General features: G+C 42.3%; 1 protein-coding gene across 1 annotated transcript in view; it reads left to right on the forward strand.

Annotated features, from left to right (window-relative positions):
• Positions 1–17,163, forward strand: part of LOC115106688 (MAGUK p55 subfamily member 3-like) — a 31,158-nt gene extending 13,995 nt beyond the window's left edge. Inside the window, exons 3-21 of the mRNA XM_065008039.1 lie at positions 1,793–1,953; positions 2,965–3,083; positions 3,411–3,488; positions 3,689–3,769; positions 4,361–4,498; positions 4,953–5,034; positions 6,949–7,034; positions 7,175–7,249; positions 7,857–8,053; positions 8,379–8,443; positions 8,765–8,782; positions 9,100–9,141; positions 10,177–10,251; positions 10,639–10,800; positions 14,245–14,325; positions 14,557–14,650; positions 14,949–15,057; positions 15,413–15,532; positions 15,885–17,163. Coding sequence (XP_064864111.1) covers positions 1,917–1,953; positions 2,965–3,083; positions 3,411–3,488; positions 3,689–3,769; positions 4,361–4,498; positions 4,953–5,034; positions 6,949–7,034; positions 7,175–7,249; positions 7,857–8,053; positions 8,379–8,443; positions 8,765–8,782; positions 9,100–9,141; positions 10,177–10,251; positions 10,639–10,800; positions 14,245–14,325; positions 14,557–14,650; positions 14,949–15,057; positions 15,413–15,532; positions 15,885–16,067 — 1,842 coding nt within the window. The 5' untranslated portion in view covers positions 1,793–1,916 and the 3' untranslated portion in view covers positions 16,068–17,163. The remainder of the gene's footprint in view (positions 1–1,792; positions 1,954–2,964; positions 3,084–3,410; positions 3,489–3,688; positions 3,770–4,360; positions 4,499–4,952; positions 5,035–6,948; positions 7,035–7,174; positions 7,250–7,856; positions 8,054–8,378; positions 8,444–8,764; positions 8,783–9,099; positions 9,142–10,176; positions 10,252–10,638; positions 10,801–14,244; positions 14,326–14,556; positions 14,651–14,948; positions 15,058–15,412; positions 15,533–15,884) is intronic.
• Positions 17,164–17,862: the final 699 nt, after the last annotated feature.

Below are 17,862 nucleotides of genomic sequence, written 5' to 3' on the forward strand. Positions count from 1 at the left end.
CAGGTAGGGTGGAGGTGATATGGTCCTTGACTAGTCTCTCAAAGCACTTCATGATGACGGAAGTGAGTGCTACGGGGCGGTAGTCGTTTGGCTCAGTTACCTTAGCTTTCTTGGGAACAGGAACAATGGTGGCCCTCTTGAAGCATGTGGGAACAGCAGACTGGTATAGGGATTGATTGAATATGTCCGTAAACACACCGGCCAGCTGGTCTGCGCATGCTCTGAGGGCGCGGCTGGGGATGCCGTCTGGGCCTGCAGCCTTGCGAGGGTTAACACGTTTAAATGTCTTACTCACCTCGGCTGCAGTGAAGGAGAGACCGCCTTCACTGAAGGAGAGACCGAGTTTTGGCCTTCCATGGGGTGACATCCCCATGCAGTAAATTTGACCAATAAGAGAGTTCCAAACCTCTCTGCCAATAACATCTAATTTTCAGTTTCCCCCTCCCCACTCAGACCACTCCCAGAAAGTCCTAGAATATTCTTGTTTAAGAATATGTTACCCAGAAATGATTTTGATATTGAGCTAAAAAAATAAATAAAAAAACTGCATTGGACCTTTAACTCTTAGTATTAAGATAAAAAAAAACTGGTTACAAAGTAAAGTCCCCTATTTTGGGGACCTGCGTGGTCGAGTACCGGTTCTCATCGACATTTTCGCTTATAAATCGATATGTGCGTTGAGCAGTAGCCCTGATTCTCATGGACACAAGAGTATGTATCTTCTGCCTGTGTGGAGCAGAATGTGAAATCTGACACCACTTGAAGCTGGGATGTCCCTCCTACCATTTCATTTGCTCTTCCGACTGTCCATCAACTCCTCCTACGTCATTGCCACTAACAACAATTTCTTATTTACAATGACAGCCTAGGAACAGTGGGGTTAACTGCCTTGTTCAGGAGCAAAACCACAGGTGTTTTACCTTGTCAGTTTAGGGATTCGATCTAGCAAACTTTCGGTTACTGGTCCAACGCCCTAACCACTAAGCTACCTGCCGCCACTCATGCCTAGAATCCTTACATCGTAACACATCAGGAGAGAGTGGTTTCATCACTGTAGCACTGTGGATCGATTTATAGCCAGTAATCTAAAGTAATTCAATGATTTCAAACAAACACGTTGTTTAGTATTTGTTATTTTAGGTATTTTATTAGGATCCCCATTAGCTGTTGCGAAAGCAGCAGCTACTCTTCCTGGGGTCCACACAGAACATGAAACATAATACAGAACATTAATAGACAAGAACAGCTCAAGGACAGAACTACATAAGTGTCAGTCATTTGTCATAGACGGAGAAGATTAATATGAGATGAATGCCAGGATGCCAAGCTTGAGTTCTGTGAGAAGGTCACAGCGATGGGGGCAGACTTTTTGATCAAGAGACCTTTAGAAAGAATGCACATTTTCCTCTAACACTAAATACACAAATGATGTATTTTACAGGAAGGTGAAATATTATAGTTAGTCGTTTTAGAAATGTATTATACTATATTTAGAAAAAAATGTATTTTCAAGCATAATTCATTTTGTTGAATAGGAAATACATCATATAAAATATTTCATATTTGTACTTTGTACTTGAGCTTGGGGTCCTCAAAAATGACTACACTAATTTTTTACATTTTGTTTTACCAGAAAGGTGAGATTTGATCCTTTCTTGGAGTATGCAACATTACTATTGTTAATGGCTCAATAATTACTTTTGGGGTTTACGTAGATTACATTTTCGATTACATTTAGTTACATTTAAGAAGACCTAGCAGTTTGTTTTGTTGTTGTTGTTTTTTCCTGTAGGATTGACAGCCGGGGTATAAATCTGGATAATAAGAAAAAGGAGGCAGAGAAAGAAGCTCCAGCAACTCTATCTTCCTTTTCTGTCCATCCTGAGTCTACACTAGCTGGCCCTTCCAGCTTCTAAATGATTGAAGCCATGCCTCAACTCTCTGGAAGCACAGGTAAGGGCAGACATATGGCTAAGACTCATGTATAATGTTCATGTTACTACGTTATTTTTTATTTAACTTGGCAAGTCAGTTAAGAACAAACCCTGGCTGGATGTGATTCAGCCTGGATTTAAACCAGTGACTGTAGTGTCGCCTCTTGCACTGAGATGCAGTGCCTTAGACCGCTGCACCACTCGGGAGCCCCCTGCCACTTGGGAGCTAAGAGTGCTCTTCTTAGTACCAGCTTTTTGGGGCCAGCCAATCACAGAGTTCTGTTGTCCCCTAATTTGAATATTAATTGTGGGTCGCACTGGGCTACAGCATGCAATATGAAAAGGCCTATAAGGTAGTACAGCCTCTGCCAAGAGGTTTTCACCTTGATGGCAGAGGAGGTAGTGTGCTTGCCCTGCAGTGGTGTAAAGTACTTAAGTAGTACTTTAAAGTATTTTGACTTAAGTCGTTTTTTTTGGTATCTGTACTTTACTTTACTATTTATACATTTGACTACTTTTACTTCACTACATTCCTTAAGAAAATATTATACTTTTTACTCCATACATTTTCCTTGACATCCAAAAGTACTCGTTACATTTCGAATGCTTAGCAGGACACGAAGAATGGTCTAATTCACACACTTATCAAGAGAACATCCCTGGCCATCCCTAATGCCTCTGATCCGGCAGACTCACTAAACACACATGCTTCAATTGTAAATTATGTCTGAATGTTGGAGTGTGGCCCTGGCTACCCGTAAATTTTTAAAAACAAGAACATTTCACGGTCTGGTTTGCTTAATAATATAAGAAATTTGAATAAATTAATTACTTTTACTTTTGATACTTAAGTATATTTTTAACCAAATACTTTTAGACTTTTAACTCAAGTAGTATTTTACTGGGTGACTTTTACTTTTACTTGAGTCATTTTCTATTAAAGGTATCTTTACTTTTACTCAAGCATGACAATTGGGTACTTTTTCCACCACTGTTGCCCTGTAATGGCATCATGCTTTTCTCACTGTAGGGTTGCATGAGACTCTGGCCCTTCTCACCTCTCAGCTCCACCCTGATGCCAAACACAAAGAAGACCTGGTGTTCCTCAAGGATGTCTTCAGCGAGAAGAGCCTGGCGTATCTGATGAAGGTACAACCCTAAAGATTTGTCCCCCTTATGTAACCCACTGGGTTCAAAGTTGTGTTAATGCTGTGTAGCCTAGGCTCTGGGAGCTAAGTCTTCAGGTCTTATAGGCAAGTCCGGCTGAATTTGATCTTCATGCTATATGTGTTGCAGAGAAGGCTGGTGGGAGGAGGTATAGGAGGACGGGCTCGTTGTAATGTCTGGAATTGAATTAACGGAACAAAGTCAAACGTGGTTTCCATATGCTTGATGTGTTTGATACCATTTCAGCCATTACTATGAGCCCGTCCTCCTATAGCTCCTCCCACCAGCCTCTGATGTGTTGTACCACAGATCCATGAGAAGTTGCGGCAGTATGAGCGACAGAGCCCTACTCCAGTTCTCCACAGCGCCTCCTGTCTGGCAGAGGATGTAAGTACATCCACAACCCACTGAGTTGAAAACACAGGGCAGGTGAAGAAGAAATGGTGGATGCCTCCTGGAACTTTGCTGTCACCTACCCAGTTAATAAATGTCAGTGAAGATGGAGGAAGATAGATTCAGTTGTGTTGAGTCACCAGCAATATGTCTTAGGCCTACTTATGATGACATCCTAATGCTGTGGTTGACAGTTGGCCGAGGAGATTCAGAATGGACCGATGGAAGGTGATGAGAGGGAACTGCTTCTGCTTCTGAGTGCTCCTCATCTCAAGGTACAAATGTCTCTCTCTCACTCACACACACACACACACACACACACACACACTCTCTCTCCCTCTCTCTCTCTCATGTTTTTTTATCTCTTCAACATCATCAAAAGCAAGCACTAAGCCTTTTTACAGCCCCGACACAGGATGAGTCCCAAATGGCACCCTATTCCTTACATATTGTGAAAAGGAGTGCACTACGTAGGGAATAGGGTGCCATTTCAGACGCAAAACAGACAGTCCTCTTCAGTCACATTAATCAAGGTCATTATGCTCAATTTAATGGCTTTTTATTTCAAACAGCTAGGGAAGAAATCACAGCTCATGACATTAGTATAGTAATATCTTCATTATACCAGCTCGTTTGCACAATAGCCTGGGGGGATTTTGTCTCTCTCTTTCAATCTCTTCTCAAGGTTCTTCAGTCTCAATTTCTTTGTGCCTCTCTTTCATCCTTTCTCTCTTTCCGTGCCTTGCTCATTGAATTGATGGATTGTCTGTCCCACTCAGTTTTAGTGGAAACAAAATATTTATTATCATTGTCATTGTTTAGGATGTGCACCATCTCACTATGGTCTGTCTCTCTTTGACCTATAGGCTATCCTGGCAGCCCATGACACGGTGGCCCAGAAGAACTTTGACCCCGTGCTGCCCCCGCTGCCAGACGAAGTGGACGACGAGCTGGAGGAAGAGTCTGTGAAGATCGTCCGGTTGGTGAAGAACAAGGAGCCCCTGGTGAGTCTTGATAGGATATGATGTGATATGATATAATATACAGTACAATTTACGTTAGCTTACAATATACGTTAAAATACTTTATTGTGGGAGCATGACATTCTGACCCTCATTTCATGGAAATTCATTTTGAGAGGCCAGTGGTACATTTAAAATATAATATGCACAACCATTTAGAATTTGAAAGGCTATAAGTAGGAAGGTGTCATGCTTTGCGATTGTCTTCTGTGAGCTAGTTAAGTGTCTGCGAGCTAGTTAAGTGTCTGCGAGCTAGTTAAGTGTCTGTGACCTAGTTAAGTGTCTGTGAGCTAGTTAAGTGTCTGTGAGCTAGTTAAGTGTCTGCGAGCTAGTTAAGTGTCTGTGACCTAGTTAAGTGTCTGTGAGCTAGTTAAGTGTCTGCGAGCTAGTTAAGTGGGAGCAATAATTAAGCGCATCACCTGGTGAAATTTTCCAGGGGGCGACCATCCGCAGGGATGAAGTGACGGGGGCTGTATTAGTGGCCAGGATCATGAGGGGAGGGGCTGCGGACCGCAGTGGTAAGAGAGCAGCATGTGTAAGCACGTGTACACACACAGCACAAACCCTCACTCCCACAACAATGCCCTACCCCTCATATGGTACTGCACCAACCATATCTTAGATCCTTCCCCATACCGACACCACCCTGCCTCCTCCATTTTTCATCCTCATAAACAACCAACCTGGACTCAGGGGTAGACGTAACATAGTAAATATAAATCCGAGACACTACAATTAGTATTTTTATTTATTTTACCTTTATTTAACTAGGCAAGTCAGTTAAGAACAAATTCTTATTTTCAATGTCGGCCTAGGAACAGTGGGTTAACTGCCTGTTCAGGGGTAGAACGACAGATTTGTACCTTGTCAGCTCAGGGGTTTGAACTTGCAACCTTCCGGTTACTAGTCCAACACTCTAACCACCAGGCTACCCTGCTGCCCCATGATACTTATTAGTATTTCGTATCGTATGTATTAATGTGTGGATGTCTATCCTATGATGAGTTATGAATTACAATTCGTACAATATGTTACGAATTGCAATTCGTACAATTTGTAACGAATTTGCACAAAAAAAATTACTAATTCCATTTTGTTGTGGCTAACATTAGCTAGGTGGCTAACGTTAGCTAGGGTTAAGTTTAGGGTTAGGAGTTAGGTTAAAGGATTAGGAGTTAGGCTAAAGGGTTAGCTAACATGCTAAGTAGTTGCAAAGTAGCTACAAAGTAGCAAGTAGTTCCAAAGTTGCTAAAATGCTTAAATTGTCTGTGTGGAGATTCAAACACGGAACCTTTGGGTTGCTAGACATTCGCATTACACGCCCACCCATCCTGACCAACCAGCCTTAAGCAACCTTCTGTCTTATGTAACCATACTGATGGGTTCTGACTTCTAAACTTGAAATACTGTTAACCATCAGGTATCCTATGGAAATGAGAAGGGCCACAGTCTGGTTTCGAAACCAAAAGAAAAAGATTATCTGTAGGAGGAATGTGTACGGTGGAGTCAATTAAGGTCGGATATGAGCCATGGGCTTGGAATGTTCTGAGTTAAGGAAAGGCAATCAAATGGTTGCGGTTACTGGGGGGCCGAGATTAAGGGAGCTTATTACCCCCATCACTTAACTTCCTGACTAGAAATAAATATGTAATGTTTAGAGGGAAGGAGGAGATTTCACCCAAATTAGGGTTTATATACTGGTGGGAACATGTCTTTGTCTGGTCAGCTGTCTGACCCTTTGGATGTATAAACTAGGTTTTAGCTTTAATAATCGTCCGTGAGTTTTTACACGGTTCATTTAGAACCTAACAATACTAAACGCATCATATCATACTAATTTGAGCGTGCCGGATTTAAATTGACTATGTTAGGTCTATTCTATGAGGCCTGGCTGGAACTACAGTTCCACTTTACTCAACTCAACCCTACAGCATCTCAACCTATTACAACATAATGAAGGTTATTCATGGTCAAAAAGTCCTCACCTCAAAAGTCAAACTTCTTGGTTTAAGTCAACTGGATGACTCAACGCAGCAAGTCCATCTCTCTCAACCACGACATTCCGAAGACAGAGAAGGAAGACCTTCAGATTTACACCCAAATTTGAAGTTGAACAAATATTGAAATGCTGATAGGAGAAGGGATTATATGTCATGGCCTCACAGAAATCAAACGAGTCACTACTCTATATGGACTAGACATCAAATCCTTCAGATTAGGCATGTGCCTCAAGATTGCATTTTGCAGATTATTACTGAGAGGGGTTGCAGTCAAAGCTGGTCACTGCCATTGCCATGGAAACGTTATCGACTGTGTCTGTGTTTTGTTTAGCTCATATATTTTAGAAAGTAAATGCACATGTTGGTGTTTGACTGACTGGTACTGCTTGTGTTGTTTCATGTCTGTCTGTCTATCTGTCTGCTTGCCTCAAGGTCTGGTGCATGTTGGAGACGAACTTCGAGAGGTCAACGGAAACCTGATCATTCACAAAAGACCAGATGAGATCAGTCAGATTCTGGTAGGTGTAAAGCTTTGCTCGAATGCTCGCTAATCTAGCTACTATACAGGCTATCATTGTTTTCATTGACGACTGCAGTAATTGATTATCAAGGTCATTTTAGCCTCATGCTTTTATCCTTCTGACTTCTATTTAACCAGTCCCAGTCACAAGGCTCCATCACTTTGAAGATCATCCCTGCCGTTGCAGAGGAAGATAGGCTGAAGGAGAGCAAGGTGAGGAGGGACACCGAAACTGTACATTCTTAGTGCCCCCAGTTCAGGTAGTGTGAAAACGTTTTCTCCCTGCTGAACACAACCCGGATTTGTTATGAGAGTATCCAGCCACGGAATTACAAGGCCTACTTCTATGTAATACGAACATTCTGAGGGATGTTCGTAGTCCATTGACAGTCAAAACGTTATGAAGGCCAGTGATGGCCAGAATGCTACGCTTTTATTTTTTTATTGGCAATTATAATTTTAAAAAAAGATATATAAACTCCCAGTAATTTATTGGGTAAAACACCAACTTGAAGGCACAGTGATGCCGAAACATTGGTGCTTTACCCAATAAATAAATGACTGGGAGTTTATATAGTCAGCACCTCTACACAAAATCATTTTCTCTGGGTGTGTGCCAGCTCATGCTATTTATTTATTGGCACACAAGAAAATACAAAACAATATGATGAGAGTTTAAAGGGCAAACGAAAAAGGGGTTAAAAAACCCATCTCCTCCTAAGTTCAAATAAGACCTATTTTAATTGTGGTGAGAGATGCACCTCTTCTTCTCTTTAGAATGACCCCTGTCATGAATTGAACCCTGTTCTTCCTGTACTAGGTCTACCTGAGGGCCCTGTTTGACTACACCCCCTTTGAGGACAAGGCCACGCCCTGCCAGGAGGCGGGACTTCCTTTCAAGCGGGGGGATATCCTGCAGGTGGTGAGCCAGGACGATGCCACCTGGTGGCAGGCCAAGAGAGTGGGCGACAGCAACCTGAGGGCCGCCCTAATCCCCTCTACACAGTTTCAGGAGAGGTAGGCAAGACTGATTTTGGTTTAAACTTTAAAGAGTACAAAATAATGGACAACTTACTTAAGGGGCCCTGCTGTATATGATGTCCTATTGCTGAATTTACCTTTAATTTGAGGAATAGATTTGTATTCTGCATTTTCCAAACACTGTTGGGATATAATTGCCAATGATATTGGGAAGAGCCCGTCGTGTTAGTCTTGGCAGATTAGAATTTTGTTATTGTTGATTTTCTGTAAGTTAGAAGTCACCTCGCTGTGTATGATTATGTCAAATTGCTGAGTCTACTTTAACTTTGAGGGATTTTTATCCCATCTACACCTCTCCCAGGCGTCTTAAATACAGAATAAAGATGGGCACTTACCAGGCGCCTGTATCACCGAAAACACCCACATGTAAGCTCTCTCAATACACTGATTCCCAAGGATCACTTATATTTTACACCATTAGTAATAAAAAACAGTTTTGTCTGCATTGTATTATTTGCATTCTAGAAATTCGTATGCTTTTTGTAGAGAAAGATAAAAAAAAAGATTAAGGATATCAAAAGAGAGGAGGGATTTTAAAATGATCCTCCAAGGGTTAATCCTTTTATCCAGTTCGGAAGCAAATATGACAACAAATCTGTAGGTGGGCAAACAAAGGGTAATATAACTGTCCTCTCATATCTTTATCTGTCTGAGTATCTTTACCCCCCCCCTTACTGCTCACCTCAGATGATCCGGCTGAAAGAGGTAGTTGGAGAGAGCGCGCACACACACACACACACACACACACACACACACACACACACACACACACACACACACACACACACACACACACACACACACACACACACACACACACACACACACACACACACACACTTGTCGAATGTTATTTTCTTTGCCTACCTTCCTTGACCCAATACCTGTAACACACCTGCCTGCTTTGCTTTACCACCCTAACCCCCCCTGGACTCTTCAGAAATCTCCACAGTCCACACACCCCTTCCCTCCTTACCCTCCCCCTCTCACCCTGTCTTCTCTCCCTGCTTGCCTCCCTACAGCAGACTGTGACAGTGAGGGCTCTCAGAGTGGACAAGACATAGGTGAGGGCATCACGGACTAAGCTCCACTCGCCAACACGCTTCATTTTTAGCCCCGACGCCAAAGCTATGCTTTACCTAGCCTCGCGGCTAAGCTAATCCATTCACTGAAAGGTCGATGTGGGCTGTTGAAACAAATTTTGTTCAAATGAATGCATTATGACAACATTATTTACCCTTATGAGGTCTTTACTATGTAGCTCTAGTCCGCTTTTGAGAGTTTAAGTGAAGATTTACAAGATCTCCATCACACCACATCTCCTTTACCTTGACCTTTCCCTTCCTTGTGACTATGGCCATGTTGCAGACCGCCTGCAAAGCAGTCGCACTGCACACATTAACCGATGATTGAATACATCATATCCATTGCAGTTGTGCATCAGATTACATTATCATATTGAAGTGGTTACCTGCAATGTGGGTGGCCTCGAACGTGGCCTATATGACAACTCTGCTGCACTCCCCGGTCCTCAAACCCACATCCACCTTTCTAGCTAGTATCTCTACTGCTTTGCTAATTGCTAATACAGGATCCACCTTTTATACTATGTTAGAAGGGTCTTACTATGGCTTAATGCTGCTGAACACTTTTGCCACCTCCTTTTTGGTTTCTCGAACAGAGTTGGGTCAATTCCGTTTCAATTGTGGTTGGTTGAATTAAAGTTGTGCTCCTATGGGGGAAATAATCCACATCCAATTCAACAAACTGTTAGCAATGTGTTAGTGCTATTAGCATTGTGTGCTTCTTGTCTACTTTCAGTATGCTTTGTGGCCTTTTGTTGAGCGCCATTGCTGTGAACTTTTGTGGTGCTTGGCGTTTGCGCCTCACTGTGCAGAGGAGCAGCTTTCTTTAAACTATATTGTGTACAGAGAGTGCTTCCGTTATTTTATACTTTAAGCTATAGGTGCTTCTTGTGTTTTTGTCTATTGGTGCTTGTCTTTAAAGAGGCCTTACGTTGGACTCATGGCTAACTCGACCAAGCTGATTGCTGCACCATATCAGACATGGGGGTTGGTTGAGTGGTGGTCTAACGCTAGTTGTAGTTTTTCCCAATAAGAGTAAAGCGACCCCTGCTTCCTGTGGCCATGCTTTTTCCTGGGATTTGTACTCAGGTATCATTACAGACTTTTATTCACGTCGTAGTGTTGTGTTATGTTGCTTTTTCCTTCCATACATTTTTTTGGGAGAGTGGAATTGATCATTTTATCTGGAGCCCTTTGATCAGACAACTAACGTTTTGTGATTCGAAGCCTTTTCTGAAAAAAGCTTCTCTCTAAATTATACTGTGAATTTAGCCTGAGTGTTAGTTTGTCTCTGCTTTTGCAAATTATGAATCATCAATGTTGTGTTATTTAATTTAAAAAACAGTCAGGCACCCAGCAAAAAGGTTGAAGTGTTCATTTTAGGCACCCAGACTAAAGTGTTAAGTGCTCTTTCTTGCGTTTTGTATCTGTCTGTCCCTCATATTTGTCTGTCTTTTCGTGTGACTGTTACCTCAGCTGGTCTACGCAGAAGTTTCTGTCTGAGTAGAAAAGATCGACAGGGGTCACCGGGAGAGCCTCGCACTCCAGACTCGGCCCTGCTGGACTTCCTAATCTATGAGGAAGTGACACGCTACCAGCCCCGCCCCAGCGAGAGGCCTCGCCTAGTGGTGCTGATAGGTAAAGGACATGAGGGCTCTTTTAGTTTATTAGTGTCAAGTGGACTATTGGGATATATTGAACTACAGGTATAAGATTTACCATTTCTGAACTTACCAATCCATAATGTTAGCTAGTTGTGTTAAAAATATACTCTCTATATATACAGTACCAGTCAAAAGTTTGGACACTACTAATTCAAGGGGTTTCTTTATTTTTTACTGTTTTGTACTTTGTAGAATAATAGTGAAGACATCAAAACTATGAAGTAGCACAAATGGAATCATGTAGTAACCAAAAAAAGTGTTAAACAAATCAAAATATATTTTATATTCTTCAAAGTAGCCACGCTTTACCTTGATGACAGCTTTGCACACTCTTGGCATTCTCTCAGCTTCATAAGGAATGCTTTTCCAACTGTCTTGAAGGAGTTCCCACATATGCTGAGCACTTGTTGGCTGCTTTTCCTTCACTCTGCACTCCAACTCATCCCAAACCGTCTCAATTGGGTTGAGGTCAGGTGATTGGGGAGGCCAGGTCATCTGATGCAGCACTCCATCACTCTCCTTCTTGGTCAAGTAGCCCTTACACAGCCTGAAGGTGTGTTTTGGGTCACTGTCCTGTTGTAAAACAAATTATAGTCCCACTAAGTGCAAAACAGATGGGATGGCGTATCACTGCAGAATGTTGTGGTAGCCATGCTGGTTCAGTGTGGTAAGCTGGTTAACACTTGAATTCTAAATAAATCATGACAGTGTCACCAGCAAAGCAGCATCACACCTCCTCCTCCATGCTTCACGGTGGGAACCACACATGCGGAGGTCATCTGATTTCCTACTCTGCGTCTCACATAGACACGGCGGTTGGAACCAAAAATCTCAAATTTGGACTCATCAGACCAAAGGACAGATTTCCACCGGTCTAATGTCCATTGCTCGTGTTTCTTGGCCCAAGCAAGTATTTTATTCTTATTGGTGTCTTTGCAGCAATTTGACCATGAAGGCCTGATTCATGCAGTCTCCTCTGAACAGTTGCTGTTGATATGTGTCTGTTACTTGAACTCTGTGAAGCATTTATTTGGCCTGCAATCTAAGGTGAAGTTAACTCTAATGAACTTATCCTTTGCAGCAAAAGTAACTCTGCTGAGCTTCCTTTCCTGTGGCGGTTCTCATGATAACCAATTTCATCATAGCACTTGATGGTATTTGCGACTGCACTTGAAAATTGACTGACCTTCATGTCTTAAAGTAATGATGGACTGTCGTTCTTTTTGCTTATTTGAGCTGTTCTTGCCATAATATAAACATGTTTTTTTTTTACCAAAAAGGGCTATCTTCTGTATACCCCCCTACCTTGTCACAACACAACTGATTGGCTCAAACACATTAAGGAAAGAAATTCCACAAATTAACTTTTAACAAAGCACACTTGTTAATTGAAATGCATTCCAGGTGACTACCTCGTGAAGCTGTTTGAGAGAATGCCAAGAGTATGCAAAGCTGTCATCAAGGCAAAGAGTGGCTACTTTGAAGAATCTCAAAAATAAAATATATTTTGATTTGTTTAACACTTTTTTGGTTACTACATGATTCCATGTGTTATTTCATAGTTTTGATGTCTTCACTATTACTCTACAATGTAGAAAAAAGTAAAAACAAAGAAAAACCCTGGAATGAGTAGGTGGGTCCAAACTTTTGACTGGTACTGAATATATACTGCCATTGTTTTATTGAGGAATCTTAGCTGATCGGTTGAATTGCATGTGCATGTCGTTGTAAGCATTATTAATACCTACAACAATTTATCAAAAATGTACATACCCAGTGGAGGCTCCTCAGAGTAGGAAGGGGAGGACCATCCTCCTCAGTGAATTTCATGAATAATAAAAATAAATAAAAATTACATTACAAAAGTTATCCTTTTTAGATAAAATTATACTAAAAATATTCAAATGTCACCAAATAATTTATTAAAACACACAGTTTTGCAATGGTCTACAGTAGCCTAAGCAGCACTCTGTAGTGTAGCACCATGGTGTAGCCGGAGGACTGCTAGTTTCCGTCCTCCTCTGGGTACATTGACTTCAATACAAAACCTAGGAGGCTCATGGTTCTCACCCCCTTCCATAGACTTACACAGTAATTATGACAACTGCCAGGTTGGAAGATGTCCTCTATCAGAGCTCTTGCAGCATGAACTGATATGTTGTCCACACAATCACAGAATCAGTACTGAAAGCATAAGCTACAGCTAGCTAGCTGCTGCAGTTCATAAAATGTGGTGAGTAGTTGACTCAAAGAGAGAGAAAGACAATAGTTGAACAGTTTTGAACTCTTCAAAAATGAAGGAGAAGCGAGAGAGCAAAAGAGAGAGCAATGTATCTTTTTCACTTTCACTTAGCTTGCGAATGCAGCTAGCTAGTTTAGCTTACTCAAACACCAGGCTCGAAGAAAAATATGCTATGTTAGCTAGCTGGTTATGGCTATCCAACACTGGAACTTTTCCAAGTCAAGGTAAGCATTTGACTGTACACTGTACTGCATGATGGTAGCGGGTTTACTAACGCGATAGTAGCTATGTTGACTATGGCGTTAGTGAATATGGTGACAATGATGTAGGCTGTGTGTAGCGGTTATGATATGAAGGTTTGGCTTGGAACAGTGTTTTCGCCTGGTCACAGACAGCTGATTTGTTGTGCACTGAAGTCCACAAGCGAAGGGAAAAGGTGAAAGGAGGGGAGCACGTAGATGCGAGAAGGAATTATGTGATTATGCTGTTTGTATGTGGCTGCTATGTAAGTGAACGGTGTTTGTGTGTGATCAGGGGTCTATTCCTTCAGCTGATTCTGTTGAAAAACTTTCTTTAAACAGAATCAAACAGGGATAAACATACCTGAATTTGTCCAATAGAAACTCTCGTTTGCAACTGTTGGACACATTTTTACATCCTAGATCAGCTAGATACAGACAAGAGTGTGCAAACCGGTATTGAATGTGTCTCTGTCACCTTGATTACTCACATTTTTCTCTCGACCTGTGCACCTACGTTGTAAACGTTCATTTATAGGCTAGTTTTTAGCAACCTCAGGATAGGTATAGGGAAAATTAGAGTATCATGTAGTAGCCTAAACCTATCGATGTTACTTTGAACTGGGTGAATGGAATATGAATGACAGTTATCCAATATGCTGTAATAGAAAAAAGGCCATGCTCATAAAACAATAATCGCCCTCCCTCATTTTCAACGGCACCGACCGCTACTGACATTATCACACTCCCTTATAGAGACATTTAGAAAGGTAGTCCTGTTTCATGAGAGTCTCATTTACAAGGGAGGTCCTTCCTACCCGGACTGGCCTCTACTGATCTGCACTGTAAACATGTCTGTCTATGTAATGTAGACTTGACGACAAGTGTTCAGACGGTTGGTAAACAAGGTGTTCTATCATTGTCTGTCTGGCCACAGGTTCCCTTGGGGCCAGAATTAATGAGCTCAAACAGAAGGTGATCGCTGAGAATCCCTGCCACTTTGGTGTGGCTGTGCCGCGTGAGTCACGCACGCACGACTACATTTCACACACACACACACACACACACACACACACACACACACACACACACACACACACACACACACACACACACACACACACACACACACACACACACACACACACACACACAAGTGACTTTATTTCACACACAGACACACAGAGTAAGTTGCATTGTGTCCATGTTATTCTTGGTATTGTATCTGTGAATTTCCTTTCCACCCTAGACACCACTAGAGCCAAGAAGAGTCACGAGAGGGAGGGAGTGGAGTACAACTTCATCACTAAACAGGCCTTTGAGGCTGACATTCAGAGCAACATGTTAGTTCATGCTACTAACATTATATAGATTAGCTCATTTTAAAAAAGATAAAGGAAGGTTCTGGGCTCAATTCAATGTGCGGAAGTTCAGCGTTAAATCCTGATTTAAATTTTAAGGCAACGTTCCCGCAATAGCTGAGACTGCATATGCCGCCTCAATCGGAAATGACCGTAACATTTCTATTGCGGAATCTGCAACGCTTCAGCGGTACGGATTGAATAGAGCCCTTAGTATCGATCAATAATAAAGAAATGTTGTTTCTACTGTATTGTGTTAGGCTACGTTTTGTTTGTTCAGTTTTATAGAGTATGGGGAGTACAAGGATCATTTCTATGGCACCAGTCTGGAGGCCATCCGCAGTGTGCTGGATCGAAATAAGATTTGCTTGGTGGATGTACAACCAGAGGTATGTATGTATCTCAGCCAGTGGAGGGGAAAAAATCAGGGACGATGGGCTCATTGTATCGGCTGGAATGGAACGGTCCTCCCCTTTTCCTTACTCCACCCTCCTCTACTGACCTCAACCAACAGATTCACATAAATATTGTAAGTACAGTGACGTGTACACAATCGACTGAATAAAAAACAAAACTACTACTTGCAGTGTTTATACGTTATGCAACAAAAGTTTGCGACTATGGCACAACGTGCATGTGTCTCAGGCTGTTTCTGTGTAAACCATTTGAGGTTAACCCGAACCATGTGTATTGTGCCGTCCAGGATGACGATCATGACGAGTAATGTGTTCTGCTCTCCATCAGGCACTGAAGATCCTATGGACAGCTGAGTTTAAGCCTTATGTTATATTTGTGAAGCCTCGTATCCATGAGAGCCACTGCAAACGTCACGGCTCCTCTTCGTCACTCAGTGTAGGCATCACTGTGAGTTACACACACACACACACACACACACACACACACACACACAGTAGGGACAGGAGTTTTTTCCTAATCAGGTTGCATAACCAGGAAAAACCAAACACATAGCCACACACATAGGCATAACCTTTTCCCCAGACACACATTCCCCCTATCAATACACCAATGCTATGGAAAACCCACCAATCCTATCGACCACCCACACCTTTAAGTCAAACTCACCCTATGGACACACGCAACCTCGTATGGATAGCAGTCGCATCCTATTGATAATACATAGGTGTGTAGCAACAGTAAAAACCAATGCTTTTAAAAACATCTGATCGTCCTGAATCTCTCTCTGCCCCATGGTTAGGAGGAGGACCTTCAGGAAATGAGGCAGTCGGCCGTGCTGATGGGCGAGCGCTACGGCCACCTGGTGGACCGGGTACTAGTGAAGGAGGACTTGGCCAGTGCATGCGTTGAACTCCGGGACATCTTGCAGAGGGTTGAGACAGAGGTTCACTGGGTGCCTATTGGCTGGGCCCGAACCACCTAGCATACACTCCCTGGCGCTACAGAGGGGCCATTGCATATAATACAATTAAAAACCAGGCCATTAGAAACTAGCGGGTGACATTGAGATAATGGGAACGGATTTGAACTTTGAAGTGTTTTACTGCCATTGTGTTCAACCATTCCCGTAATCCCACAAGCCAGAACCAAATCTCAGATGCGCTTACGCTAACAGTCACAAGAGACTACCGCTGCCAGAGTGATGGTGTTGGGGGTGACAAACTGACATTGAGATGAGGGGAGAAGGAAACGAGGGAACTTGGGAATGGGACCTTTCCACGAGGACACCGGCTATCGGTGGTGACTCAAGTGAATACGGTGGAATCATTTGGAGCAGTTTGGGTTGACAGACTCTTAATAAGAGACTTGTCGTTGCCTTTACATGTTGGATCAGAAGTATTGGCTGCCGTCACCTCAAGATCAAGTATAAATTACATTGCTGAATTGTGGACAGTTTAAACGTGTATTATTCCTTCATCCTCATTGCATGAGCTTGTCCTGTTTACATCATTTATAATAGAGGCTATGTGCAATGGGGAATTGTGGATACTGGCCGAACTAAAGCATGGTAATCAAATGTTGTTGATCAGGCGGCTAAGACACTGTAAGTCCCAAATGGAAGGGTAACAGATTGTAGCCTCAGAGACTCCACAGAAATCTGCCAAAATAAGGCTCAATAACTTAATGCATCCACACACTCCTATTGAGCATTCACCTGTATTGTGAGTAGGGCTATGCCATCTTGATCTGTAGTAGAGCATAATAATCCTAATTGGCAATGTGGCAACAACCATGAAAAAGCATATAATACTTGCATGTGAGAGTAATGGTCTTGAAAATGTATACTATTTATCAGAGCCACGCATTCTATAATAATCTAGAATGTGTACAGTAGATTAGTCTAGTAAGTACTGAACATCAAACAGAATGCAGTACAAATATTGGTTTTCAATGATACATAACAGATGTGGGTAAGATGGAGATGTGATTTCATTATGAATGATCAATGATGATTACTCATTGAACGCAAAATAATACTGAGGACTGTGTGCTTTGTGATGAAGTAATTCAATAAAATCTCTTCCTTAAAGATACAAGATGACCCTGTTGATTTGGCCACCCTCTTCATTGTCCTTCTAGCCCTTTTTTCTGATTTGATAAAGAGGATCTGATCACAGTTTACTGCGTCTCCTCGTGGTATTAAAATGTGTCTTTTATGCATCCACTGTGTCCCCAATGTGACCAGATTTCCACCATTTCAATGGTGCCAGGAGAGGACAAGAAATTGAGGAAAGAATAATTGAGAAAGAGCCCTGGAATTCTGCCCAGAGGGGTTTAACTGGTTCAGTTATGTTCTGAGGGCAACTCCGCACCCAGGGCACTGGCAGATCAAATGTATTGGTTTGATGAAAGCTCAGTGGGCAGAGCTTAGAGTGACAAGTCAGTGAGTGGAGTTTACAGGTGAGCGTAAAACAAAGACAAGGCTGGCAGGGAGGTAGGCCCCTAAACCATTTCCCATGCATTGTCTATGGGGTTTCTTAACAAAACCGGGTGTAATATAATTATTGCCACTGGTTGGTTTTGTGGCGCTAGTCGGTCTGATTTCGCATAGGGAACACTGTGAACTGGAAGAGGTGCATATTTCTTCACCCAGCAAGAGTCACAGAAATGGTAAGATGAGGAGTGTTGGTGTGTGCCTATTTGGCAATAACAGCTGGTGCGCAATGTCTAATTTTAAGGAAGTCTGGAGGTATTGCTTGCCTGAGGTAGAGAACCTC

The sequence above is a fragment of the Oncorhynchus nerka genome, linkage group LG23 (genome assembly GCF_034236695.1).
Source record: "Oncorhynchus nerka isolate Pitt River linkage group LG23, Oner_Uvic_2.0, whole genome shotgun sequence".
NCBI lineage: Eukaryota > Metazoa > Chordata > Actinopteri > Salmoniformes > Salmonidae > Oncorhynchus > Oncorhynchus nerka.